The sequence below is a fragment of the Bubalus kerabau genome, chromosome 5 (assembly GCF_029407905.1).
Source record: "Bubalus kerabau isolate K-KA32 ecotype Philippines breed swamp buffalo chromosome 5, PCC_UOA_SB_1v2, whole genome shotgun sequence".
Taxonomy (NCBI): domain Eukaryota; kingdom Metazoa; phylum Chordata; class Mammalia; order Artiodactyla; family Bovidae; genus Bubalus; species Bubalus kerabau.
Window position 1 is genome coordinate 100352576 of NC_073628.1, and position 27950 is coordinate 100380525.

The 27950-nt window shown below is 44.1% G+C and overlaps 1 protein-coding gene across 1 annotated transcript in view; it reads right to left on the reverse strand.

Annotated features, from left to right (window-relative positions):
• Positions 1–4191: 4191 nt before the first annotated feature.
• LOC129654283 (calmodulin-binding transcription activator 1) overlaps positions 4192–27950 on the reverse strand; it is a 663943-nt gene continuing 640184 nt past the window's right edge. Inside the window, exons 10-21 of the mRNA XM_055583785.1 lie at positions 21716–21867; positions 18171–18367; positions 17717–17795; positions 17148–17463; positions 16210–16736; positions 13215–13402; positions 12478–12724; positions 11337–11408; positions 9798–9818; positions 8032–8225; positions 6475–6549; positions 4192–4295 (exon numbers count right to left, since the gene is read on the reverse strand). Coding sequence (XP_055439760.1) covers positions 4208–4295; positions 6475–6549; positions 8032–8225; positions 9798–9818; positions 11337–11408; positions 12478–12724; positions 13215–13402; positions 16210–16736; positions 17148–17463; positions 17717–17795; positions 18171–18367; positions 21716–21867 — 2156 coding nt within the window. The 3' untranslated portion in view covers positions 4192–4207. The remainder of the gene's footprint in view (positions 4296–6474; positions 6550–8031; positions 8226–9797; positions 9819–11336; positions 11409–12477; positions 12725–13214; positions 13403–16209; positions 16737–17147; positions 17464–17716; positions 17796–18170; positions 18368–21715; positions 21868–27950) is intronic.

The window sequence follows — 27950 nt, forward strand, 5'->3', positions numbered from 1 at the left end:
ATTAGGGGCGAAGTCTGGAGGAAAGAATTAAGTGAAAATGAGCTAGATTCGGCGAAGACCATTTGGTGCTTTTTCTTAGCTTTCCCCAAGACTGATAATTTGAATGGGTATTTTCTGATTGCTCAGCTGCTGGAATTAGCTTACTGGCTCCCAATTTTGATGGCTGACATCACTTCCCTTTATATATCTTTCCGCTTCATTAATTTAGCAGTTGGGGTCAAACTGCCTTTTATATACACTATACCATGAAATTTCATTCTTTCACTTTTCAAATTATTATCTCTGAATACGTAAACCTTAAATGTCTTAACTATGGTGTACTTTATACATTAGTAAGCATATTATCTTCTTTGGCATAAACTTCAGGAATATAACTTCTCCTCAGAGAAAGCCCTGCCTCCCAAGGGACTTCAACCCAGGGACTCTTAAAGGAAGGGCCATCCTGACTTCTCCAGTGGACAGAGAGAACACGAGATCCTACTGGGAATTAGACAAGACACAGATAAGTTGTTCCTCGTTTCAAGTTGTTGTTTAGTTGCTCAGTCGTGTCCAACTCTTTTGTGACCCCATGGACTGTAGCCCACCAGGCTCCTCTGTCCATGGGATTTCTCAGGCGAGAATACTAGAGTGGGTCACCATTTCCTTCTCCTGGGGATGTTCCTGACCCAGGGATTGAACCTGCGTCTCCTGCATTGCAGGCAGGTTCTTTACCACTGAGTCACCTGGGAATTCATATGTTAGAGAAAAATAACCATATTGGAGGGAACCTGAAAGCTTCTGAGTTCCTCTCTCTCCAGCCCCCTAAGACCGAGAGGGATGGGGGTGTTATGAAATTCCAAGTTTTCATGCATGAAGAGTTTTAGGAACTCACAGCAGAATGCAACAGGCATTCAAGAAATGAAGGTGGGGACTCTGGTTGGCATGGAAAAGCACTTCTAGAAAATGTACTCTTAAAAAGGATTATTAACATACCAGACCCTAACAAGCTTCAAAAGTGCATAAGCAACCGCTTTTACTAAACTGTTGAATCCTTGCAGCAAACTATATAAATTGCATAGAACATGCAAGATACTACCACTTGTAATTGAATTGAATACTAGGGCATGCATCTGTTCTCCTGGGAGTTTTTTTTCTTTTTTTAATGGAAAGAGATATTATCTATGTATGCAGAGAGTGAGAGGGAATAGAAGAAGAGAGAAATGGAGATTTGTGTTCCATTTTTCTCTTGTATTTCAAACACAGAGGAATCTGCTCAAATCTCTGAGCCGGCTCCACCACATGGGACCTGAAATAATTCAACTGTGAGCAACTGCCTAATTCTAGAGAGCTCTGACTAGTTAAATTTACAATGCCATGTAGCTGCTTTACATTTTTTAAAACAAATTTCTCCTTCAGTGTCAACTTTTTACAGGAATATATATATATTATATATATATTATATATATATATAATATTATATATATATATATGTTATCCAGTTGTGTCCAACTCTTTGTGACCCCATGGACTGTAGCCTGCCAGATTCCTCTGTCCATGGGACTCTCCAGGCAAGAATACTGGAATGGGTCAGTGGATCTTGGCAGATTCCCTTTTCCAGGGGATCTTCCTGATCCAGGGACTGAACCCAAGTCTCCTGCATTGGCAGGCAGATTCTTTACCACTGAGCCACCTGGGATCTTGACTTAGGAAGAACAATAAAAACTCAATTCTCTTGTCACCCTAGGTCAGCAAACTACAGCCTGTGGACCAAATCCAGCCCAATGCACATGTGTGTAAATAAAGCTTTATTGGAATACAGCCATGACTACCCACCGATGGGAGTGTCTGTGGCTCTTCTCATGCTTCAATGGCAGAACTAGATACAGTGGTCCTCTCCTTATCCGTGGTTTTGCTTTCCAAGGTTTTAGCTGCCCACAGGTCAACTGTGGTCTGAAAATATTAAATAGAAAACTCCAGAAATAAACAATTCATGAGTTTTAAATTGTGTGCTGTCTGAGTAGCGTGATAAAATCTCACACTGCCCCACGTGGTCCTGCCTGGGACGTGAATCACCCTTTTGTCCAGCACATCCATGCTGTATATGTGAACTGCCTGTCAGTATAGGCGAAAACACAGTATATATACATATGCATGTTTAGGGTCTGGTACTACCCATCCACTAGGCATCCACCGGGGTCGTGGCGTGTGTCCCCCTTGGATAAGGGGAACTGCTATATTGCAACAGACATTTATTACCTGGCCTTTTAATTAAAAGGCCTTTTAATGTTTGGATTAAAATATAATAAATAAATATTAGCATCAACACAAATGTGGTTGTATGGGAAATAACATCTCCAGAGACATTAGAAGTTTGGGAATTTTTGAAGCATGATCTTTTCTCAGAAATCTTGTAAATGATTAAATACAGTGCTAGCGTAAGGTAAGAAGGGAGGATGTTGGATGTAGTTGAGTTGATAGAGGTAACTGCCAAGTTTTATTTTATTTTTCTGCCATGTTAGATTTTTAAATGCATCTTAAGACTATCTCTAGGACAAAAGTTGCCTAGTTAACCTAAATTCAAGTCTGATTTTGGTGAATTCAATTTCTGGCTTTTAAAAAACAGTTTTCTGCCTGCTACATCCTTTATTATAACTTAAGATGTGTTTGAGAAAACTCCAGGAGATAGTAAAGGACAGGGAAGCCCAGCATGCTGCAGTTCATGGGCTCACAAAGAGTTGGACATGATTTAGCAACTGAACGATAACAACAAAGACTTGTTATAGGCATGTCTGCATACTTACAAATCAGCATCAGAGTCTAAAAATCTCACAGGTCCACTGAACTACCGCTATCATTTCTTTAAACTGGAACACGCACTCGGGACTGTAATACAGAATGCACAGATTCCAGACACTTCACAGCGCCCTGCCTTTCTCCAGCACTGTCATCGAATGTTGGAAGTCGGCTTCACTCCCTTTTGGATCATGAACGTACTGGGCTGGTTCAGGAAGCGCAGCTCTGGGTACTGACTTGGCTCTGGGTACTACTGACTTACCTCCTAGCACTAGGGAAAGGGACAGTTAGAAAATGAAACTATGTAACTCTAAATACGAAATAGATGAGTTAAAAGAAAAACATCAGTATTGCCTAGCAAGCCTTCTTGCTTTGGAAATTTCGACACAGAAGTAGTTGAATTTCATGTAGCAGATTATTTTCATCGCCAATTACCACTTGCTTAAGGTTTCCTTCTAGTGCAGCCTTGTTTAGATTTAAACTTGTCCCACCAGCCACCTTTTTCACACGGAAGGCTTCTCCCACCAAGTGCTAGCATGCCCTGCGGTGGCTTCAGGGCCTTTCAGCTGCTCATGCATTTTTCTACGTCTGTATGTGACTGTTCTCCTGTTGTATAAAGTAGCAGTGTTAGTAGTCAGGGTTAGTTTTTATCTTATTTCATTCGAAATGGATGTGAAACTTTACTGGCATACCTAGGCTGCAGCCCCATGCAAGCAAGCAAAAAGCAAAATATTGAAAATGGAAGGTAAAGATAAACTGGCTAGCAGGCAGCTACACTCACCCTTTTGTACAGCCTATGGTCCACCAGGGGGCTTTAGACAGTAAAACAACACCAAAGAGCTATTAGCATGTGAGGGTCACAACAGAAATCTTATAAATAGCTTTATTTCAACAACAACAACAAAGAAACTATAAAGTAGTTCCTTTTTTTTTTTTTCTGGAAAGAAAGAAAAGGAGAGTGGTGGTGGGAGATGTGAAATGAGCAGGTAGGAAAGTCACCAATTTATTTTTTGGTCTAAAAATGTTGAGGTCACATGACTTGGCAAAATCCTTAAGAAATGGGACACTTGCTGTCTCCCAATGCCACTTCCTACCTACATTTTCTGAGAGGGCATCATAGGAAATTTCCTGTTTTAATGCTTCTAAGGGACAATACAGATGATAGTCTCTCTTAAGATAATATTCAATAACCTGGATGGAACAGCAATGAGGTGACAACTTATTCTAGGGGAAGTGAGTTCAAACTTCGAGGATAGCTTTTCGGGATTTCTTCAAGTTCCTTCATTGACTATATAGGCGTGGAAAGTGAACACTGACCATGCATAGTAGACAAAGGTTACTCCAATTTGCCTGCACATTTTTTCTAACATCTGGAATATCAAGGGGCAAGTAAAAAAAAAAAAACAACAACAAAAGAGCCAAGAGATGTCATTGTTTAATCCCAAACAGTGAAAAGAACTTCAGACCCAGAATCTGATACTTTCTTCATAACAAATCTTCTAGTTAGCTTCATGAGGTTATTCCTGGTAAAAATAAAAGCTGAAGAAAGACAAAATCCTCACGAAATGCTTCTTACCAGTCTGAAAAAGGAGAACTCTTAAAAACGAGTGAAACCATTCCTTCACCCAGGCTCCTATGTGAAGCACACTTTTGGGCATTTATGTTCTTACCCTCTCAGTTCATCCAATATAAACACAGTAAGTTGTGGCCACAAAAAAGAAGAAGAAGAAGAAGAAAATAGGATTGTATTGAACAGCTTTGCTCACATTCACCAAGGAGGCATTGGTTGTTCAGTAACTCAGTCATGTCCTAGTCTTTGCGACCCCGTGTAGCCCACGAGGCTCCTCTGTCCAAGGGATTCTCCAGGCATGAATACTGGAGTGGGTAGCCATGTCCTCCTCCAGGAGATCTTCCCGACCCAGAGAGTGAACCCGCATCTCCTGCATTGGCAGGAGGATTGTTTACCACTGAGCCACCTGGGAAGCCCAAGAGGCATTACGTATGCATATTTTCAAAGTTTGAGGATACAGAAGAACCAAGGAGAATTCAACTTGAGAACATATTTGTTTGATGTGGCTTAAGGAAGAGCAATGTTGAGGGGGTTTTTCTTAAAGATCAAATCTGCTGGGAGAGTGTTAACCACAGACTCAGTGGTGCTGGGGAGAATCCTCCTGGGCTTTTTGTTTTCCAGGAGGAAGAGGAAGAAGGGAGAAGAGTGTGAACATGCATTGAAAGGAAGGACTTGGTATTGCCACCAAAGGAAGAACAGCAACTCCTTGATTTGGCTGCAAGTCCTCTAAGGCAGGTATGACTAAATAATAAGGAAGAGACTGATTTTGGTAAGGCCTGGAGAATTCATTTCATTATGTCCTGGTCCTGCCCCATATTTTGATATGCATTTTCTAACAAGACTTGCTATTTCAGAACACTGATATGGGATGTCTCATCACTTAGCTAATCAGGGGAGAACCCCAATCACCGCAGGTGGAGAGCAAATGCACTGCAGAGGAATAGGGTAAAAGTGCCTCAGCTGCCCTGGCAGCCAATTCTGGCTAAAGAGTACCGTATATATCCTAAAGAATGTTCCTTTTAATTATTACTGCATGTGTAGCTCTATCCACTTTCCCTTCTGTGTTCATATAAACAAATTATTTTGTTAATTTAAGTAAAAGTGCACACAAGTAGCCAGTTAACCCCTAGTAAGTTTCAGAGTTAGAATACTGCCAAAGTTAGCAAGCAGACAATTTGAGGAGGAAAAACACTAAAGTGAAACCTCTGAGGAGTCACACTACACCCAGACAGCTTGGGCTCTGGGTACAATTAAAAGGGAAGAAATCAGACATTAAAGAGCTTGCTTTCAAGTTTGGGTCTGTGAACTGCATGGCTCCTGATGGACGGAGAAACAACAGAACCATGTGGAGAGTCGTCTGAACACAGCTCAGACAGCCAGTGTCACAGAAGTGAGGACAGAACATTAACCCATGTAAAGAAAACAAACGCGGGGTTCACCAGCCCCCGAAATCTGAGTCAAGGACCGCGTCTTCACCAAGGCATCTCAAACTCGGGAAAACACAGAGAAAGGTTTGGCTCCCCAGGAAGATGCTGGAGTCATCAGAGCCCACTTCTAGTTGGAAATTCACCTCCCATCTCAAGGTGCCTGTCCTTTCCTGCCCAGTTCCCTTCCCACCACCTCTCCTGTTCCCCATCACAGAAGAGTGGGAATTGATCGGCTGATGGAGGGTGTTAGCCCTGACACCACCAGCAGAGGGCACAAGTTATTCAGTGGAAACGACATCAGAAAACTTGGTACTCGTGGTTTCCCATCCTTTCCTTCAGAAGAGAAACTCTTTGTCTTTTCTGTTTGGACACACATTAGCACAGGAAGGGTTTAGAGTGAAGACCACACTGCTGAAGAAAAATCTGGAATGAAAAGCTACGCAGCTAAGTTCTCCTCGAACCAACACAGAGAAACACTGGCAGGACCCCCGTGATTCAATACACACACAGCACCGTCTGGAACAGAGAGCAGGGTTCTCACGACTGTCCCTAGAGTGAGTTCTGTCCTCCTGGCGTCACTTTAGCCTGATCACTTGTGGGGCGAGCGGGTGGTTAGCTTCACCTAGGAGTTTATGAGTGGTTAAGGCAATGCGGGTGGTTTCCTTCTTCTAGATGAGGAAAATGTCAAAATGAGGGTGAATGTACCTGTGGCGACAACGGCGTAGAAACCTCATTATCTTTCGAGCAGCCTGGTCCTGCTTTTTGGTTAGCAAACTGCTCCTGAAAAAGCCAGAATATGAATTACGGTCACGAGAACAGTGCTGTGAAGTTCCGTGTGTGAAAGCTGAAAGCAAGTCAGTGGTGAGAGAGAACTTTTAACCCGACAGTTCATGCAGCAAATCCAACAGCACAAGCCTATCTCGTGGATTTGAGTCTGGACATCACTGGGAGAGATGGAAGGAGGGGAGTGTAAACACTCTCACCACTCAAAGGGAGACACCAGAAGGACTGAAAATAAGATGTCCTGCCACTACTCCTCAAGTCTTTGTAAGCTCGATTTGTTGAAAACGGGACACAGACACTCATCCGCCGTGTTTGGGCTTTCTCAGTTTAGTTCATTCTCTCTTTGGGCTATTATTTTAAGACTTTTTTTTTTTTTGATGTGTTCCATTTTAAAACTCTTTATTGAATTTGTTCAATAAAGAACCAAAGAGCTGACTCATTGGAAAAGATGCTGGTGCTGGGAAAGATAGATGGCAAAAGGAGAAGGGGGCAGCAGAGGATGAGACAGATAGCATCACCAACTCAACGGACATGAACCTGAGCAAACTCTGAGAGAGTGTGAAAGACAGAGGAGCCGGGTGGGCTGCAGTCCATGGGGTCGCAAAGAGTAGGACACAACTTAGCAACTGAACAACAACAAATTGAACTGGTTACCCCTATTGCTTCTACATTATGTTTTTTTTTTTTTTTTTTTTTGGCTGCAAGGCATGTGGGATCTTAGCTCCCTCACCAGGGAATCAAACCCGCACCCTCTGCATTGCAAGGTGAAGTTTTAACTACTGGACCACCAGGAAGTTCCTGGGCTATTGTTTTCTAAACTTTTGTCATTGTATTTTCCAGGGCTAAAACTCTTTATGACTCTCTGCAAAATAGAATAGCTCAGCCCTACTTACTTTTCCAAGGTCGTGGGTGTAGACACGCTACAATTTAGACGACGATCCTGTGTGTGCACCCATGTGCTGTGTGCTCAGTCGCGTCCAACTCTTTGCGACCCCTGGACTGCAGCCCACCAGGCTCCTCTGTCCATGGGATTCTCCAGGCAAGAATACTGGAGAGGGCCGTCATTTCCTACTCCAGGAGACCTTTCTGACCCAGGGATCGAACCCACATCTCTTTTGTCTCCTGCACTGGCAGGCAGGTTCTTTACCACTGTGCCACCTGGGCAGCCCCAGTTGACTATATTAGGGTGACACCTTTCTGAGTAGGAACTGTGGTCCTTCCAGGTTCTGATACAAGTTGAAACCGGGTGGGGCATCAGAATGATTGGGTGGGGAGTGGAGAGAGACAGAAGGAGCTAAATGGACCAAAATGGGCAAAGGGCACAGGTATAACTCTACGGTAACACAGCCTCTACACTGCTCTGGGAGGAAATCACTGCAGAATGCTTCACTCCCTGTACAGACCGACCCGCACGTCTGCAAGGGGCTGCTCTTGCGCCCGAGCCGGGGTTCTCCTGGCTGCCACCAGATCTCCACCCACCTGAGCTTCTGCTGTACGATGACTGCTGTCCGGCGCGCCTGCCGTCTCTTGCCACACTTCTTATAACTCCGGTAGAACTTCTGGATCAGCACAGCGGCACGCCGGCTCTGCTGGAATTTTTTTTGTTCATAGTAACTCCGGAATTTGCTCTGGATCAGGATGGCAGCCTGGGTCATCTTTTTGTAAAGTGCATACTGTGAGGGCACAAGGAGAAGCAGAGCAGTAACAAGGGGAGCCATGCAGGCGGGGTGTCCTCTAAGCCGACCGGGTGAGGACGGCAAGAAGGAAAACTACTTTTTTCTTTTCTTTTCGTGTTCTGTTCTGGCTTTCATCATAAAACAGGCAAATGAAGCTTCTTTCCACCTACCTTTCCAAAATGCAAAATGTTAACTTTAAGAGTCACCTTCAGACAATGCACTGCTTTAAATGTGTTTTCCCCCACCTCAAATATCAAAATCGTTTACCCTTCTCGGAAAAAAGTTTTAACAGCAATAAACTGAGACACTTGAGTTGAAAAAACATATTTAGGAAGTAAAATTTTATGATTTTTTTTGTTTGTTTTTTGTTTTGGCCAAACTGCTTGGCAGGTGGGATCTTAATTCCCGACCAGGGATTGAACCCGTGCCCCCTGCATTAGCAGTGTGGAGTCTTAATCTCTGGACCACCAGGGAAGTTCCAGGAAGTAAAACTTTACATGTTGAAGATGAATATTTCCTATCCGATTTGGAAACGCTTTGAATTAATCCTTTTTGGATGCTTCCCAATTCCTGCCAAACACAAATCCACTTCATCTGACTTCTAACTAGAAGTTCCACACGACATATTTCTGAGTTACAGGGTCCCAAATACAAGGCTTATCATGAAACGCTGACACCTTTAAGCCACTTTAACCTGCAAAAGATTAATGCCTGTCAGACCAACACAGGGGTGAAGCCATGAAACCTGGAAGGTGGCCCCAGAGCTGGGGACCACTCGGCAGTCAGTCCCTGTGCCCTCCAGCCAGCCTGCCACAGAGATGGAAAGTAAGGCACGAAGGCACGCTCGGGGAGAATGAGTCCCCTTCCCTGCCAGGCACGAAAAACGCAGAGCTCTGCAGATGTTAGCAAAGGCTCTGTCCAGATTGCTAACCACTTAGACTATGACTCTAGGGACCAGAAGTCACAGGCGAGGGCTTTGCTCATAAGAAGCCAACTTACCATGAGAGGGACAAGTGCTCCTCAGAACATACCTGTGCCTAAGTCTCCCTCTGCATGTTTAAGTAGAGTGAGGGGCAAAAACTGACTTCTCAAAAGGTTCCAGACACAGGGCCCTGCTGCAAGAACCCTCTTGAGTCTTATCTGATCCACTTGACATTTTCATTTGACCCAAAGTTTTTCAAGACAAGGGCACTGCATCCCACAGAGTCTCCATGACCTTGGCCTGAATGCTCTGCATGGTCAGAACCTTGCAGACACAGCTCAGCACAAGGGGAAACAGGTAAATTTCCTCGGTGGCTCACTGGGTTCCCAGTGATTATCTTGGATGGATTGTTTAGATGGACACTGGCCAAGAAAATGTCCCAAGACTGCTTGCTGAAACCCACACCAACGGCATAACCACGTGGTCCCCAGAGGATAGATGTGCTGTGGTGAGGTGGCCGGGTGAGGAGGGGGTATGCCTACTGAATGACCGTGCCATCCTAATGGCCCCTTCTTGTAGCTGGTGATGGGTGTGAGGCTTGTGACTCTGGTGGAATGGTTTGTGAGAGGACTTGGGTGTGTCATTACCTTCAAGGCTATCCATGTCAGCTTGGGGGAGAAACAGAAAATACAAGATTAATGTTAGATTGCTGAATAGAAGGAAATGAAAAACCAGAACCAGAACCAATGAAATGCCCAACCAAAGAAAGAAACAAACAAAGAAAGGCCTTTCATCTTCCAAAATACTTGTCTTATATTTGTCAGTATTTTTTTTTTAATGCCTTCCATCTTTCTGGTTGTAGCCAACACTTCTTTGGGAGGGGATTAAAAAAAAAAAAAAAACACAACTAACAAACTCACATTTTGGAATAAACTCCTGCTGTAATCAAAGACTTGAAATTCTGATTCTGAGTATTGCTCTTGTTAACAAGAAGTCCTCTCACCAAACAGAAGCCAGGATGGTTCCCAACAGGGACTGTGGTGTCAGCGTTTACACAATAAACCTTCATTTTCTGGGACCATGAACTCAACTGGCTATAAGCTGAAGACACTCCCCCCGCTCTCCTCACAATTAAGGCTTAATCCTAGAGAAACTTGAGAAAGTGGCAATCCACATGAGACATCAAGCAAATCTTAGAAATAATAAAGAGAACAGAATCCTGATTTTCTGTGTGGCTGGCAGCTATCTCAGCATTTATTATTCCTTAAACAAAAGTGTAAGACCTACCAAAAGCACCACCTAAAAAATGGTTCTACTAAAGGGACTGAACTTTACCGTATGAACCAGTCAAAATGCAATTCGGCACTTTTTAATATCTCTACCTAGGTGGTTAGAAAGGTCCAATGTTTACTTAATCTCTCTGAGTCTCAGCTTCTTCACCTGCCAAATGGAAATAAAACTGTGCACTTCAGATATTTTTGTAAGGAGAAAATGAAATGATGAGTCTGAAAGATCTAAGGTATATTAGGTGTTCTCTGAACAGTGCCCTTCCTGTCTGACTAGAAATCCGTGACCCTGCAGGTCACTTCACAAGCAGTAATACTGAACGAAAGAGTAATTCAGGTGCTCCTCTTACAACGCTTACCTAAGGAATGCTCAGTGTAAGATACTCTGGGCTTCTTCCTATTTTCAAAGATTTTTTACAATTCTTCATTTTACACTGGGTAAGAAGCAGCCAAAAAGAAAAACCGGCTGAAGGTTATATGATGTGTATGATTCAAGGTAAACGATAACAACCAGTATTTACCTTCTCCCATCACCATACCAAACCTCCTCAAGCTCTTTAATTACTAATGAGCTTAATAGGCAAAATGACTCACACAGAGCCTCACTTCAGACCCAAATAGCTTCCTCTGTATCAGACCAACGTTGCAGGAAGTGATACCACTAAGAGGTCAACAGTCCGAACAAAAATTATTTTGTGGCAGTAGATGCAGATAATTTTTTGTTTGTTTTTCCTTTTTTTCCCTCTTTCGGAACATTTTCCTCTGGTCTTTAACCAAGGTGATTTGAAGCCAGTCTTTGGGTCAGGCATCGGATGCTGTGCTCTCTGCCAAACATTACACGGGACTCCCCACACCTGTTTGGATGCTGTGTGGGTAGGACGCATTCACAAGCTGGCTCACCTGTTTATATTTTCTGTAACAACGTTGAATGACAGCTGCCGCCACTTCCTGCTGCTCCCGTAAGGGTCGGCCCTTCAGGGGAAAGCGAGGCAAGAAAAGAAAAGATGATACAGTATAAGAAATGCAGCTTTCCCAAGACTTCAATGGAATGACCACTCGTTTCATTGACTTTCTCAGAACTGAGACCCGAGGTTTACCAAAATATGACAAGTTAATTTCAGGATAAATTAAGAAAAATGAATTTACAGAATACCTCTCTGGCTATTCTGGCTTTTAAACAGAACTATCATATTTGGATGTCAGGAGGCCTCAACAACAGTCAAAGGATTTAAGGAACTAGGTATTGTGCTATTTGTCCTTATACATTGCTGCTCTGTTCTGTCCTTCCTAAGATAACACCGAGTCCTCTACTTCTGGGTCAAAGATTGATGACTTACACACCTCCCTGTTGTTGTTTAGTCGTTAAGACATGTTCGACTTTGCAACACGATGGACTACAGCATGCTAAGCTTCCCTGTCCTTCACTATCTCTCAGATTTTGCTCAGACTCATGTCCAGGGAGGTCAAAGACTCCTCTGAGAGATTGTGGAAGGCTCTGGACCTTGCCCGCCAAAAACACACTTAGAGACACTTCACCATAAAATTTTAGGAGTTCATGGGCAGCCAACAATCAGCCTCCAGGCCTCCAGCCAGAAACCCCTGCTCCAGGTCATATGTTCCTTGTGGTAGAGATGTCAACTTTGTATTAACTAAATAATGAATATCTATTATTACCCTGACAGTAAGTTCAGAGGGTAATAACCATCGCATTACTGGTCAGTTTTATTTCACTAAAGTTTCTGACAATTCTTAATAATCTTATGTGACCTAATTATAGAATCTTTATTTCAAATTATAAGCTCAGAGAAAAAAAGAAATGGCATGTATTTCAGTTTGAATGATTCTGACTTTTCCCTGATCACAAAAGGACTCTGTTGTCTGTTTTTGTTTTTGTTTTTTAAAGAAGTTCTTTATTTTTGGCTGCAAAGCATGTGAGATCTTAGTTCCCTGACCAGGGATTGAACCCTCACCCCCTGCAGTGGCAGGGCAGAGTCTTAACCACTGGATCACCAGGGAAGCCCCCAGGACTCTTGTCTTTTACCTTGTATTTCCGGAAAGCTGTCTGGACAAGCCTGGCCGCTTCGTAGAGTTCTCTCTGTTCGTGATCAGACAGGGTCAGCTGTGCAAATTCATTCTCCACCTTCTCACTGGTGGACGCACTCAGGAACTCAGACCAGTCTGCTGCAGAGGGAAGGCTGGGCTTCTCAAAAGTTATTTCACTGACTGGTGAGCCTACAGGGCTCAGGCTGGTATTAGAAGAAGGGGTGAGAGGCTCATTATATGCACTTCTGAAACAAAAGAAGACATGAGGCAGAGAGGCTGGTGATTGGTCTGCAGGATTCATCACACATCGGTCAAAGAGACAAGATGGTACCCACTGTGGACCATGAAGGATACACCTCTACTCAGTCCAGAGAGATGCTACGGAGACTCTGGGTGTCCTTCAATTAGTAAGTTCATGCTGAATACCTGTTATGAGTTCAGTACTGGGCTAAGTACAACCCGGAAAGTCCACTATCCAACTGTGAAGCTTCAGTTGAACTGGGGAGAACATGCTATGACACATTATCTCCTACACTCTGCTGTGGGAAAAAACATCACAGCAGAGGTGAGGAAGAAAGAGGTCCTTGAGAGAGGCAATGAAATCCATCCTAATGCTCCCTTCCTTCCTTGATAAGGGCATCCACTACCCAGATCTCCTCAGATCCAGTGGGTCTCCTGCGCCTCCAGGTAAATCCAGGAACTTGCCCTGGGAAGAGGCCCGTGGACTTTACTGACCTGATCTGGGCAGCATTTGGCAGATGGTCTACGTCAGCCAGGTAACCAGCCAGCCAGCTCATGGTACTGCTAATGGTGGCCACATCTGTCCTTTCCAACGCCGGGGACTCCAAGGGCACAAAGTTCTCCTGCTTGATCCGCTCAGGTGTGGCTTCAATGATGTGCTCTGCCAAGGTCATCATGTTCACCTGGAACCCGGAGGTCACAGAGCACTCAGGTTAGGATGGCGCCCTAGAAGCCAGCCAGGCCCACCTCCCGCCCGCTACCTGGGAAAGAGAGAAATGAAGGAGGGTGGGCTTACATGACAGTCCAGTGCCCTCTGATATTATCTAAACATTTTACATGATTCGCTCACATATGCTGAGATCCCAGATCTGAGGAGCTCCAAAAATCAGCTCGGTCCAAACCTTAAGTCTTTGAGAATATCTGGCTTATGCCTACTTTCTACTATCAGCTAGGATCAACTGATTAAGGATCCTAAGGCCTGGGTAGTTCTAGAGGACGTGGTCATGTAATTATAGTGATATTGCTGGTTACCTGACCACTTGTTCTTGTTGTTTAGCTGCTGAATCGGGTCTGACTCTTTGTGACCCCCATGGACTGCAGCACTCCAGGCTTCTCTGTCCATGGGATTTCCCAGGCAAGAATACTGGAGTGTGTTCCCACCTGACCACTATGCCCCTCCACACTTTGTCCTGCCCAGAGAACCCTAGTTTTGCAGAGAGCAGCAAAGAGCCAAAGCCCAGGGGATAGCTGGTGACTAAGACAAGCCACCTGTCCTGATCCTCCTCTCAGTTTCCCACCTTCGTGCACCAAGGCGGGGATCTGTGACCAGCCTCTGGACAAGGAGACTATACACAAGTCTGCTGGGAGAGATGTGGGCAGAGCTTCTGCTTTTCCCAGTGAAAGGTGCTGATGCACCCGGTCCCGCCCCTCTTCTCCTGTTCTGACCACAGCCAAGTTCAAGAAGCCACATTATGATCATAAAGCAACAGGAGTGAAGAGAAAAGCCAAAAGAATAGAAAAAAAAAAAAAAAAATCCAGGTCTCTGATGGCATTAGTGAATCACCAAACCTCTGGACTTGTAGAAGAAAAAGAAATCACGTTCTTATTAAACCACTGGAGTCAGGGTTGCTGATATGAGAATCCCAAAATAAATTCCTAACATATATTTAGGAATCCTCACAACGAGTCTGGAGTAGATCTATTCAATTAGAATCAGAGATATGAGCTTGGTTTTAAAAGTTTTCTTGCACATCTCTTGAAAATGGAAGTTGAAATACAGCAGTTTTTAAGTGAACTGAAAATGTTCAGAAAGGATCTATACAAAAATGATTAAATGCTTATCTTACAACATGTGTGAACCTCATGAATATTATGCTGACTGAAAGAAGCCAGACACAGAAAGTGACAGTTTATGATTCTATTTATATAACATTTCTAGAAGCAAAATTCTAGGGGACAGAAACAGATCCATAGGACTGGAATGGGAACAGAGGTTGACTGCAAAGGGGCACAGGGAACTTCTGTGGGGGGAACGAAGTGTCTTAAATGGGACTTTTGTGATGATTGTGAATTTTGTACAAAGTCACAAACGTTCATTATGTTGAACACTTAAAATGAATGAATTTATGGTATGTAAGTTATACCCCAATAAAACTGTTAAAAAAATACTTATCTTGGGTAATTTTCGATATTGTCAACAAAGAATTGTAACAGGAATACAAATGAAAACATTTAGGGAAGAAATATCACAGCTTTTCTTCTCCTATATTGACCGTCTTGATAACAGGAGGAAGTAAGTCCTACCTTGATTCTTTTCCCATGAAAGTATTAAAAAGTAGAATTTCTGGAGACCAAAGGTTATAACTATCTGTAATCACTCTTCTCCCAAATCCTCTATTTTATAAAACTGTGTTAACATCGTAAGTGCAATACTCTGAGATACCAAGTAGATGATTTCTTAATGTGACAGCTACAGAAGGCAATGGAATTTAAACGACTTTAGGGCTTTTTGTTCAAATGATGTTGGGTTTTTATTACAATTCTCCTTGGGTTCTAATATACGAGCAGTTTTCACAAGTGTGCTTAGATATGTCAGAACAATGATATGTATATTTACCATGTTTTTATTCATACATCTACATAATTACATAATTATATATTAAGTATATATACTAAGTCAAACTTTCTAATTGTGTTGTCCATTTTTTTCATTTTCTCTTCACATGTACCTCAGCTGACAACTTTTGAGACAGTCGCCTTAGTGTCATACTATGATTGTGGTTCTGGTACCACATTTCTTTGTTATTTATTTGCTTTAATATTTATAAACTATGTTGTTAGGCGCACAATGGTTCATTATGGTCATAACTTTTTGATAAATTGTATATATATAATATTTGCCTTAATTATACCTTTTTTTTCTTTTTTATACTCTTTTGTCTGTTATATCTTCACCTGTCAGTTCATTTTCATCCTTTCTGTTTCATTTTAATTCTGTCTTTTACAAGTAGTATATAATACACTTTGCTTCTTTTTATCCAGTCTGAGGATCTTTTAATAGAATTAACAGTTTCCAAAGTGGGAATGACTCATGCTTAAAAATATTCCTATAATATTATATTTCAGAGTATTATTTTTGTTGTTGTTTTTTTTCCTTATTGCCAATTCCTGAACTTTTCCCAAGTGAGCCAAATTTTCTTTCTCCCCCCTTTAGGTGACTTGGAAACCCTGAGCCTGTTTTGACACTATCTACTAACTTGAAATTTCTAATAAGCATATTTCCAGTCCCTGGTTTTCAGGCCCAGTTCAAAATGTTTGATTCACGAGTGGCCCAACTGAAGACGACTCTCCACTAGTCTTACACAAAAGCCCAGACTTTGAACCAGTCACTGGTGAGAAAATGACAAGACCTATAGGAAACTGGCAGTAAAGAGCATGGAAGTGCAGGTGGATGGACCAGCCCCTGCAAGCTTACCTTCTCCACGCTCACCTGTATGTCATCCATGGGCTGTGAGCACTCCTCACTCTCTGTACCATCACGGTAGGCCCCCAGCTCGCTGTTCACCACCTCTCTGTTAGCCATCATCAAGACACTCATTGGTTCCCGTGGACGCACCTGTGAAGGTGTTGCATCCTTGCCTACACTGGTCCCCTTCGGATTTCCAGTCACCTGTACTGTAGACACACCAATGTAAAGATCTTTGGGGTTCCACTTTACTACCGGCTGGGATGCAGAGGCGTGGAGGAATCCTGCAGTCTCTGGAGTGGGAGGGGAGATCTCCCGGCTGTAGTCCCTCAATCCTTCACTGGGGCTGATTGTCTCGGGGACAGGCTGCTTAGAACTAGGGCTCTGCTTCCTGATATTTGGCTGTTCCAGACTCAGTGCAGTGGACAGCAGCTTCTCCTGCCTTGCCTGGAAGTACTCGGGGTTCAATTTATGCTTTTTGGGAGCTGGATAATCTTTGTGGCTCTCACTGCTGTAGTAATTAGAGGGTTCAGACCGAGGTCTTCTCAGCTCTGAAAAGTACAGTAGAAAGGACAGTCAGGACAGGTGGTACAGTGAGGAATGCTAAAGAATTAACACGTTCTCTATGCCTGAGAGACACAGAGTGCAAAGCCAGAACTCAAGACACATCCCTAACATTTACATATTCCCCAGCAGCATATATTGTATTCAAATAATCCTCCTCCAAAATTTGTAGTTCTTTCTCACATTAACATAGTTTTTTTTTCCCCCCTCAGTTTTGGGCGTGGGATGGGCGAGCGGGGTTGGGGGAAGCACTAGGCATTCTAACAGCTAAAAGGAAAATTAGAAACACTAAAAAGAAAACCCCAAACCCTTAAACGTATGTGAACATCCTATGGACTTTTCCGAGGGTAGTGACATGACAGCAAAAGGGGAATCCGCCAAGTGCTGAGATGTCTTACCTGGGTTGGTACTTGCGATGACAGTGACTCCTTTGGGTATTTCTGGGGAGCTGATGGCCTCGCTGTGCCACTGGCTCACCCAGCTCTCCGTGCTGGGCTCGTCGCCTGCAGGACAGTGGATTCTGGGGTTCTGTCCTAGCTGAGCCTGCTCATCCCTCTGCAGGTGCTCCAGACACTCTGCTAACTTCACGTGACCTCGTGACCTGGCGATTCCCAAAGGCAGCCTTCCTAGAGAGTCTGGAATAGAGATGGCCCGACGGTCCCATTTGTACAGCACGACAGCTGCTTCCAAGTGCCCGAGAGCACACGCCCACATCTAAAAAAACAGAGAGACAGAGTGCGCTTCCTCAATATGAGTTAAAAAAAAAAATCCTATTTGACTTCTGCCACTGCTGCCAATTGACAAATTGGCCTTTGGCAGCAATCTCAACAGTGCCATAAAACATTTCCTTTACAAAGTGGCTCCGATATATGTCATGTATCAACAAGGGTGAACACAAAGGGAGCCAGGCATATCCTTATGCCAGCCCAGAAGAACAGTTTGGGGACTAAATGAACCCATTTCTTACCAGAGGAGTACAGGAGAAGTGGTCCACGTTCAAGGGGTCAACCTCCAGTTCCAAGTCAATGCTGTCTGCATGCTTTGTGCTGGAACAGATAGCATCACAAATTACTGCACAGAGAATCAATGTTAAAAAATACCACAACATTATAAAACCCACAGAGATGAAACTGAAGTGGGCAGCCAACATTGCTGATGGGAAGAAACAAAGTCCCGGGTTTCCTAGGTGGTTTGGATGCTCTGTTTTGCCAGGAGCCAGGAGGAAATGAAAAGTCCAAAGTTTACTTTAGCATCTCGCTCAGTACTTCTTGGGCGGAAGTTCACAGAACTTTGTGGAACTGTCCTCAGAGAGACTCCTTTGCTGAGAGGATTCCATACTCCCTGAATGGCCAGATTTCCGTCCACTGGTGGACACACTAAGAGGAGTGCCTGCTGATGGGTGAGGAGGACACCGGCCTTACCGCCACTTGATGAGGGTCTGGATGAGGGTGGCATAACCCTGGGCAGCGGCCAGGTGGAGGAGGGTCATCCCACGGAAAGTCTTTGAGTGGATCAGATGCTTGGACTTTGCCCAGCAGGCTCGGCTCATCATCTTCTCACACACAACAACCACTCGGCTCTCAAAGCAGCTGCCCAGCGTCCCAGGGCCGGATGCGCACTGTAACAAGACAACACGTGTTCCGATGACCAGAGGCCCAAAGGCCCACCACCATGTCAGCCTTCGGACACCAGAGGGGGAACAAACTCTGTGTGATTAGCAATTGAAAACGGGAAGCCCAAAACTGAAGATAAGGAGGCATCGTGAAAGAGAGACAGAATGTGCCGAGTCCAGCTTAGCGGCACACCCACAGCCGGGCACACGGGAATCTTCCACAACTCTAAGGGCATCAGAGTCTGTCTACTGCAGCTGACAGTCTGACTGTGAACTCCATGCTGATCCAGTTCAGGTAAAGCATATACTATAAAACAAACAAAAATGTGGTCTAGCCTCCCAGGTGATGTAGTTAAACATTGTAGACAGGAAACCGGCAGAGGAGAGCGAAGCAGGTAACTTTCTTAATGCTTCTACGGAAGGGGGGTTGTGGGGGGCTGCTGCCTGGACCGCTGACTCCCCAGCTCCTTATGGAGGAGAACTGTCACTTGGGGATTTTTCTCCCTAAATAAGAACTCGAAAATTTGCAGCTGCATGGATGGACCTTACAGGTGTTCAGTGAAATAAGTCAGAGAAAAAGACAGGTACTGTATAATGTGTATCACTTATATGTGGAATCTTAAACAAAAACCAAACACACACACACAGAAAGCCTTCTTGACTTCATGGATCCTGAGAACAGACTAAGAGTTGTATGCAGAGGTGGAGGGTAGGAGGTGGGCAAAATAGTGAAGGAGTCAAAAGATGCAAACTTTCAGTTATGAAATGAATAAGTCCCGGGGATGTCACATACAGTATGGCAACTAAAGTTAGTAACACTGAACTGCATATCTGAAAGTTGCTGACAGAGTGTATCTTAAAGGTTCTCACCACAAGGGAGAAAAATTATAAGTGTGATGACAGAAGTTAACTAGGTCCATCATGGTGATCATCTGGCAGCGTACACACACGCTTAATCATCCTGTTGTACACCTGAAACTAACACGGTGTTATATGTCAAGTATAGCTCAATTGAAAAAATAAATTTAAAAAATCCAGGAATAATCCAGTCCTTTATAGAAAGCAAAAAGGGGGCTGGGGAGGGCATTAGAGACTTCCAAATTCAAGTGTTATTACAGTACTAACAACAACAGAGGCATATGGGAAAGAGAAATTCACTCATTTTAACCACCTGGCTTTCTTCTCTTCATTGTAAGGAAGTTGTACAAGAAGAAAAATACAATCAAAGTTAGTAACCTCAGCTTATCTGAGTCTCTGTGATAGGTTTTTTTTTAAATGAAATTTTATTCAGAATCCCCAGCATCTAAACAAATGACATTTTACTAGCCTCAAATACCATCTGTGTTTGTCTACAATATTTTCTTTTTAAAAATTTTTTATTGGGGTATATATTTTATCGGGGTATATTTTATTGTTTTACAATGTGGCATTAGCTTCTGCTGTACCACAAAGTGAATCATGTGTATGTTTATATATATATCCTCTCTGTGATAATTTTATGTTTCATACCCACTCTCAAACAAGTGAGACTTTAGTCCAATTCTCATTTATGGTGTTTTTTTAAGATTTTTTTTTGATGCGGACATTTAAGTCTTTATTGAATTTGTTTCAGTATTGCTTGTGTTTTATTGTTTTGGTTTTTTGGCCGAGAGGCATGTGGGATCTTAGTTTCTTGACCAGGGATCGAACCTGCACCCCTAGCAGTGGAAGGTGAAGTCTTAACCATTGGACCAGGGAGGTCCTGTCTCTGGTTATTATTTTAAGTTATTTTGTCCAGTAACGAACCCCATGAAATACTTTTGTTCCTCACTGTTTTTTTTTTTAATCTGGAAAACAAACGCCTGTAAAAAATTTTTAAACACCTAGAAAATGGCTATAATGTCACCCTCACTAGAAATGTCGTGACATGTTATAGGCATGTAGTCAGGCAACCCTGACCTGCTGCAGAATGGCCTTGACTTGAAAGACCCAGGCAGGGCTGCTCTGTATACACCAAGCAGATGCATTCCGGACACATAGAAGTCACCAGGTAAGGAACAAAAGGAATTTTTTTTTTTGCATTAACAAGACCAGCTACATCTCTATCACATAAAGTGGACACATATTCCTTGACGCCAACGTAAACTGATGAAAGAGTATTCAGTAGCAGTTAATACGGGATCAGATAACAGGCCAGGGGCCAAACAGCTGAGCTATACAATGGACATTACACTCCAGTCCCTTTCTGTAGCCTTTGTCAGTGAAAGAAAAAGGGCTTTGTGGAACTCTTATTTTAGCCATGAGATACACAGTAAACAATGTTTACTACTTTTTATAAAACAGTTGTATCAGGTGGACAAGAAGCCTTAATATTTTACTTTGTGCCAAGTCTTTCCTTGTCCATTGATTTCCAAAGACAGGTGAGAAATAAGAAAATTTTCCAAAAAAGGTTGATATTTTTGGGAGGGTGGTGGTACCTTATGCTTTGTTTTCATCTATTACTAAAAATATTACTAACACTTGATATTTACAAGTCTCATAAAACTCAAAATGTTTACTTACAAATGTGATTGTTCAGGGAAAATCATCATCTTGAAGGGAAAGAGGGAGAATTATCTGAGGCTTTTAGGTAATGGCTCAGCAAGGAAGGTGATAAACACCATCCGTCCCTCTACCTTTATTCTAGAGTCTCCTGGGGAAAAAAAAAATGTCTACCTAGGAAACTTTCCCAAAATGAAGCTCCTACAAGAAACTGATATAAAACTCTCAAGACTCCTGGGACTCTAGTATTTGGTGATTTCCCTGTACCCAACGACACTAATTCACCCGCCACGGAATTGCTGAAAAATCATCTGGACAATGACAGAATGTATAATGGTGTTTTATTGTTCTCTACTGAAAAGGGCCCAGTTTCTCTGGGCCCTTTTCCGATCGAACTCCCAGAGTTTATACAAGTCTTATGAATTACTGAATTCAATTACGGTTTCTATTTATACTTAAGATAGAGATAGGACACAAGATACAAAATAGGTTCTAACTGGACTCTGAGCCCAGAAGATCTGAGTCATCGCCTGGGCTCTGTCTTGTCACTGGATGCCCTCCCTCCTGCTGGCAGGTAACTGCAGTGACTTCTGAGGTCCGCAGGTGATTTAAGGCTTAGGGAGGTGAACGACTGAGAAGGCCCACAGTCCAGGGCTTCTTCCCTGTCGAACAGACTTAAATACTCAGAAGCACAAGGGCTACAAAGCCCCCCGCCCTGCCTTTTGCCTCAGCCAGGAAGCACACCAGTGGAAGAGAAGAGACTTGTGATCGACTGCCACACTCCTCGGTGAAACGTGAAATGTCAGGAAGGCGATGGCCCTCAAGGACTCGTACCTGGGCTTGGCTCCCTCCGTTGCCGCTCCCTGTGCCCCCTCCGCTGCTGCCTCCTCCACTCCCCTGCTTGTGCTGCTGGGACCCGGTCATCTCTGCCATCCTCCTCTCCATCTGCTCCAGCCGCTCCAGGATGGACATCCTGAACTGGTTATCTAGGGCAGAACATGGAAGGGTAAGGCTGTGTTTCGGAAGAATGGGCATTAATCCGTGGCCCAGTCCAGCCTGTAGGATGGGCATCCAAGACGATCACCCACTCAACCAGATCACCTGGGTTTGTCCAGGCTGGTGATGACCCCGACACCTCACACAAGACCGTAGCCGTGACTGCAGCCCAAGTTCTCAATGAAAGGAACAGAAAAACCCTTTCTGTCAAGGTCGTGGTTTCAGGTTCCGGGACCCCATTTCTTTGTCAAATTCCCCAGTGGAAACCCTGAAGGGAGATCTGGTGGACAGGCCCCTAGAGCAAACAAATGAACACAATTTAAATCGGTGAAAGAAAGCAATCATTGGGACTTCCCTGGTGGTCCAGTGGTTAAGGATTTGCCTGGCAATGCAGGGGATGCTGGTTCAATCCCTGATCAGGAACTAAGATCCCATATGCTGTGGATCAACTGAGCCTGTATGCCACAGCTAGAGAGCCCCTGCATTGCACTGAAATATCCCTCATGGCGCAATTAAGATCCCTTGTGCCGCAGCAAGGACCCAACACAGCCAAATAAATAAATTAAATTAAATAATAAAAGTTCAAGTTCATTTAAAAATAAGAAAGCAAGAGATCACTGTGAGAAAGAAGAATATACACAAACCCACACACATATAGTTACATATATATATATATAAAAGGTATATCAGTTATACCCAAAAACTGAAAAAAAAATTATTTTCTGATCCAGGCTCTAGCTGCAAACACACACACATATATGACAGCTGGAGTGAGGTAAGAGCTCTGCAAAGCCCTGAGGCAGAATGTTCAAGGAGAAGAAGCCTCCCACCTAGACCACACCCGAAAGGACAGCAGAAGATGAAGTTGGAGAGGTGAGGAAGGACCAGACAGGAAACAGTTAGAACACTGGCTGTGCCATATAATAGTTATATAACTCTGATATATAACTCTATATAAACTCCTCAGTTTCCTTAACTCTTAAATGGGCATAGTAACAGTCCTTATCTCAGAGGGTTGCTGAGAGAATTTAGCGAATTAACAGATTTGTAAATGCTCAGGACATGGTTAAGTCCCAGACAAGGGTGCCAGCCATCAGCATCATCTTATGGTAAGGGAATAAAATATCTTGGGAAATTGATCAACCTGCTGTGAAGGCACTATTTTCAAAACACAGCCATCTGAATCAAGAAAAGGAGTACCCTGGAGAAGAAATATTTTATCAGCCTCCCTTGTCATCCAGATTATAAGTCCTGACACTAGGGAGTAAACAGTACTGCTCCGCAACTAAGCCTGTGCACCACGACAACTGAACCCGAGTACTGCGACCACTGAAACCCACGAGTCCAGGAGCCCGTGCTCCACCACGAGAGAAGACACAGCAGTGAGAAGCCTGCACACCGCAACTAGAGAAAAGCCCCGCAGCAGCAAAGACCCAGCACAACAAAAAACAGGCAAGGGAACACTCCGTGCGCTACTCACCCATGAAGCAACTTCACAAACGTTAACCCATGAACCCTCATGACCGTCAGGTGAGTCGGGTCTGCTGGCCTCATCTTACAGATCAAGATACTAAGGCATTCACGCGTGCAAATAGCATCTGACTCTGCGACCCCACGGACTGTAGCCTGCCAGGTTCCTCTGCTCAAGGGATTTCCCAGGCAAGAATACTGGAGTGGGTTGCCATCTTCTACTCCAGGGGCTCTTCCCAACCCAGGGGTCGAACCCATGTCTCCTAGGTCTCCTGCATTGGCAGGTGGGTTCTTTACTACTAAGCCACCTGGGAAGCTGACTGAGGCATGAGAAGACACTTTATCTGTTGGTCTCCATGATTCAGAGCTTGGCCACCAGGTGCTAAAATCAGGAAGGGAAAGTCATGGGAAGAGAAGACGCACAAGAGTTAGCTGATCTTACCCCAGGGAACAGAACTTTTTTCTCAAAGTCAAAAGGTAGTAAGCACCTGTTTCAGGGGCAAGTTTTCAATACTGAATGTCAAATTGATTTCACTTTCCTAAACCACAGAAGCAGGACGAGGAAGACTGCTTTGCAAGAATCGTATTATTTTCTTAGTAAGCTATTTCCAGGACCACCACCAAAGGAAAAGCCTTCCTCTTTAAAAGAGAAAGGTGACATCTTTCCCCCCAGTTTCATACAGAATGACAAACTCTGAGACCCCTCTAAGTATCTCAGTGGCATGGTCACAGATAGGGGCTCAACCCTGAATGAATATCTGCTTGTGATGTACCGGACATGGCTCGTCATCCTGGGATCACTGATGGGAAACTTCCAAGTTGGTCCCAGAACCCTTTCTCTGTGCCCTCTCCACTGCTGCTGCTGCTAAGTTGCTTCAGTCATGTCCGACTCTGTGCGACCCCATAGACGGAAGCCCACCAGGCTCTGCCATCCCTGGGATTCTCCAGGCAAGAACACTGGAGTGGGTTGCCATTTCCTTCTCCAATGCATGAATGTGAAAAGTGAAAGTGAAGTCGCTCAGTCGTGCCTGACTCTTAGCGACCCCATGGACTGCAGCCTACCAGGCTCCCCCATCCATGGGATTTTCCAGGCAAGAGTACTGGGTGGGGTGCCATTGCCTTCTCCACCTCTCCACTAGAAAATGGGAATTTTGCAGAATGCAGCACTCCTCCATCTGAAGCCAACAGAAGACAAAGAATTTTACCTTTTAAAAGACAGTGAACTCAAGTGGAACAGCAACTATCCTTCAGGTATGTTTTTAAACTCTCCTTGCTTCCTCCTGATCCTGCCAGCCAGATAACCACCCAACTCTGAACGCATGCAGAGAGCCTCATGCAGACTGCTGAACCAGCTTAAACATCTTGATGGTTTCTTCTGCCAGCCTGCAAATCTTGTGTCTCTTGAGTATGTGTTTAGAATCTTTTCGCTTCTTTTGGAGCTTGGTTTGCACTGGTCTGGAGCATGGTGGCCAAGATTAACATGCCAAGTCATGCCAACAGGGAGAAGGGCACAGGGCACGCCACGTGGCTGTGCTCTGCCTGTCGAGGTGGTTCTGTTTCAGCTGCACTGGCGACAGAGCAGGCGGCCCTGGTTTGCGCCCCCAGCCCATCCCCCGTCCAAGCCCCTGCCAATGCAGCTGCCTGTCAAAACCGAATGACCCTGCAATCCCACTCCTGGGCTCGGGCCCAGGGAAAAACATGATTCAAAAGGATACATGCACTCCAGTGTTCGCTGCACCGCCATTTCCAATGTCAATAACCAAGACATGGAAGCAAACTAAATGTCCATCAACAGAGGAATGCATAAAGAAGACGTGGTACACATATACAACGGAATATTTTACTCAGCCATTAAAAAGAATGAAGTAATGCCATTTGGAGCAACATGGATGGACCTAGAGAATATCATACTGAGTGAAGTAAGTCAGACAAAGAAGGAGAAATATCATACATCTCTTATATGTGGAACCTAAAAAGAAATTATACAAATGAACTTACTTACAAAACAGAAAGACCTGCAGACTAGAAAAATACGAACTTACGGTTGCTGGAGGGAAGGGATAGTTAGGGAGTTTGGGATGGTCATGCACACACTGCTATATTCAAAATGGATAACCAACAAGAACCTATTGTATAGCACAGTTTGGGGGAGAATGGACACATGTATGCTGAATCCCTTCCCTGTTCACCTGAAACTATCACAACACTGTTAATCAGCTAAAACCCAGTAAAAATAAAGAGTTTAAATTTTGAAAAAAAAATATATTAAGGTCGAGGGAAAAAACACTAAGTCACCAGCGCCCGGTCTGCCCCAGGGGTCACTGGCTCCTGCTCCCAGACTGAGCGTCCAGTGCCAGCCCCACAGTGGACTGTGTGGTCAGCTCTCACACGTTATCAAGCTGTTCTAAGAAGCACTTAGTGAAGACACTCAGAAGCAGTTATTTACCTCTTAAGAAAACTGTATCATGCAGAACAGCATCGCTGAGCCTACTGACTTCAAATGGGGGAGGTGGTGATGATTAAAATACGAAACAATTGAGCTGGCATCCTGGAGCACAGGACCATGGTACCCTGTGGACCAGGAATCAGATCACACTTCCTTCATCATCTTAAGATGATGGTCTACACCTCTCCATGACTGGCAAGTCAAGAGCAACAATGTGATGTTAGTTTTGGTTTTATAGCTTTATTAATTAAACCTTTATTGTAAGATACTCAGCAAATTCAGAACTATCTCTCATGTTAATTGTGTTGCTGTTGTTGGCTAGCATCATTCAGTTGTGTCTGCCTCTCTGCGACCCCACGGACTGCAGCATGCCAGGCTTCCCTGTCCATCACCGTCTCCCAGAGTTTGCTCAAACTCATGTCCACTGAGTTGGACATGAGTGATGCCATCCAACCATCTCATCCTCTGTTGCCCTGTTCTCCTCCTGAGTTCAATCCTTCCCAGCATCAGGATCTTTTCCAATGAGCTGGCTCTTCACAACAGGTGGCCAAAATATTGGAGCTTCAGCATCAGTATTTCCTGTGAATATTCAGGGTTGATTTCCTTTAGTATTGACTGGTTTGAAATCCTTGCAGTCCAAGCAACTCTCAAGAGTCTTCTCCAGCACCACAAATTGAAAGCATCAATTCTTCAGCACTCAGCCTTCTTTATGGTCCAACTCTCATATCCATACATGACTACTATGGACCTCTGTCAGCAAAGTGATGTCTCTGCTTCTTAATATGCTATCTAGGTTTGTCATAGCTCTCCTTAATATGCTATCTAGGTTTGTCACAGCTTTCCTTCCAAGAGCAAGCATATACATCTTAACTGTGTATTACTGGATAAAGGTAATATAATTATTTAGAAGCAAAAGACTTTTGATTAAAAACTAGTTACAGATCCACTTATTCATCTGCAAGTATTTATGGAGCACTTACTGGGTACCATGAAATTAAAAGAAGCTTGCTCCTTGGAAGAAAAGTTATGACCAACCTAGACAGCATATTAAAAAGCAGAGACATTATTTTGCCAGCAAAGGTCCGTCTAGTCAAAGCTATGGTTTTTCCAGTAGTCATGCATGTATATGAGAGTTGGACTATAAAGAAATCTGAGTGCCGAAGAATTGATGCTTTTGAGCTGTGGTGTTGGAGAAGACTCTTGAGGGTCCCTTGGACCGCAAGGAGATCCAACCAGTCCATCCTAAAGGAAATCAGTCCTGAATATTCATTGGAAGGACTGATGCCGAAGCTGCAACTCCAACACTTTGGCCACCTGATGTAAAGAAGTGACTCATTGGAAACGACCCTGATGCTGGGAAAGATTGAAGGCAGGAGGAGAAGGAGATGACAGAGGATGAGATGGTTGGATGGCATCACCGACTCAATGGACATGAGCTTGAGTAAACTCCATGAGTTGGTGACAGACAGGGAGGTCTGGCGTGCTGCAGTCCATGGGGTTGCAAAGAGTCAGACACGACTGAGCGACTGAACTGAACTGAACTGACTGGGTACCAGGTACTGGGGGATGCCTTAGTGAAGAGATCCCTGTCTTTCTCTGTTGACCAACAAATAATTTTTGCAGCCTGAAGCACCTGAATTGTTGAATTAACGCGGTGTGGAGGCAGGGAGGAGAGAACAATGTGCGGATGGAGGGGGCTGATGAGGTTTGCCCCAGTCTCATCCATGATGTTTCAAACAAAGCCAACGGTGATTCAGTTCTGAGGGGTTGCAAGCCCCCTGTCCTTGGGACAGTTTGAGTGAAGTGATCAGATTGCTCCCTCGGGAGACCCTGGCTGGACGGAGAGCAAGCCGAGAGCACATGTTTCCTAGAGCATGTGAGCCTCCAGGGGTGTGTGCTTCTGCTCAGCCCAGTGGTTTTCGGTGTCAGCAGGCAACAGAATCACCTGGAGGGCTTCTTGGTGGGCCCAATGCCCAGGATTTTTTGGTGTTGGGTTTCTAAAACATTTATTTATTTTTGGCTCTGCTGGATCTTTGTTGTTACGTGGGCTTTTCTCTAGGTGTGGAGACCCGGTACTCTTGCTTGTGGTGCATGGGCTCGAAGGCACCACTTGGGCTTCAGTAATTGTGGAACACGGGCTCAACAGTTGTGGCTCCC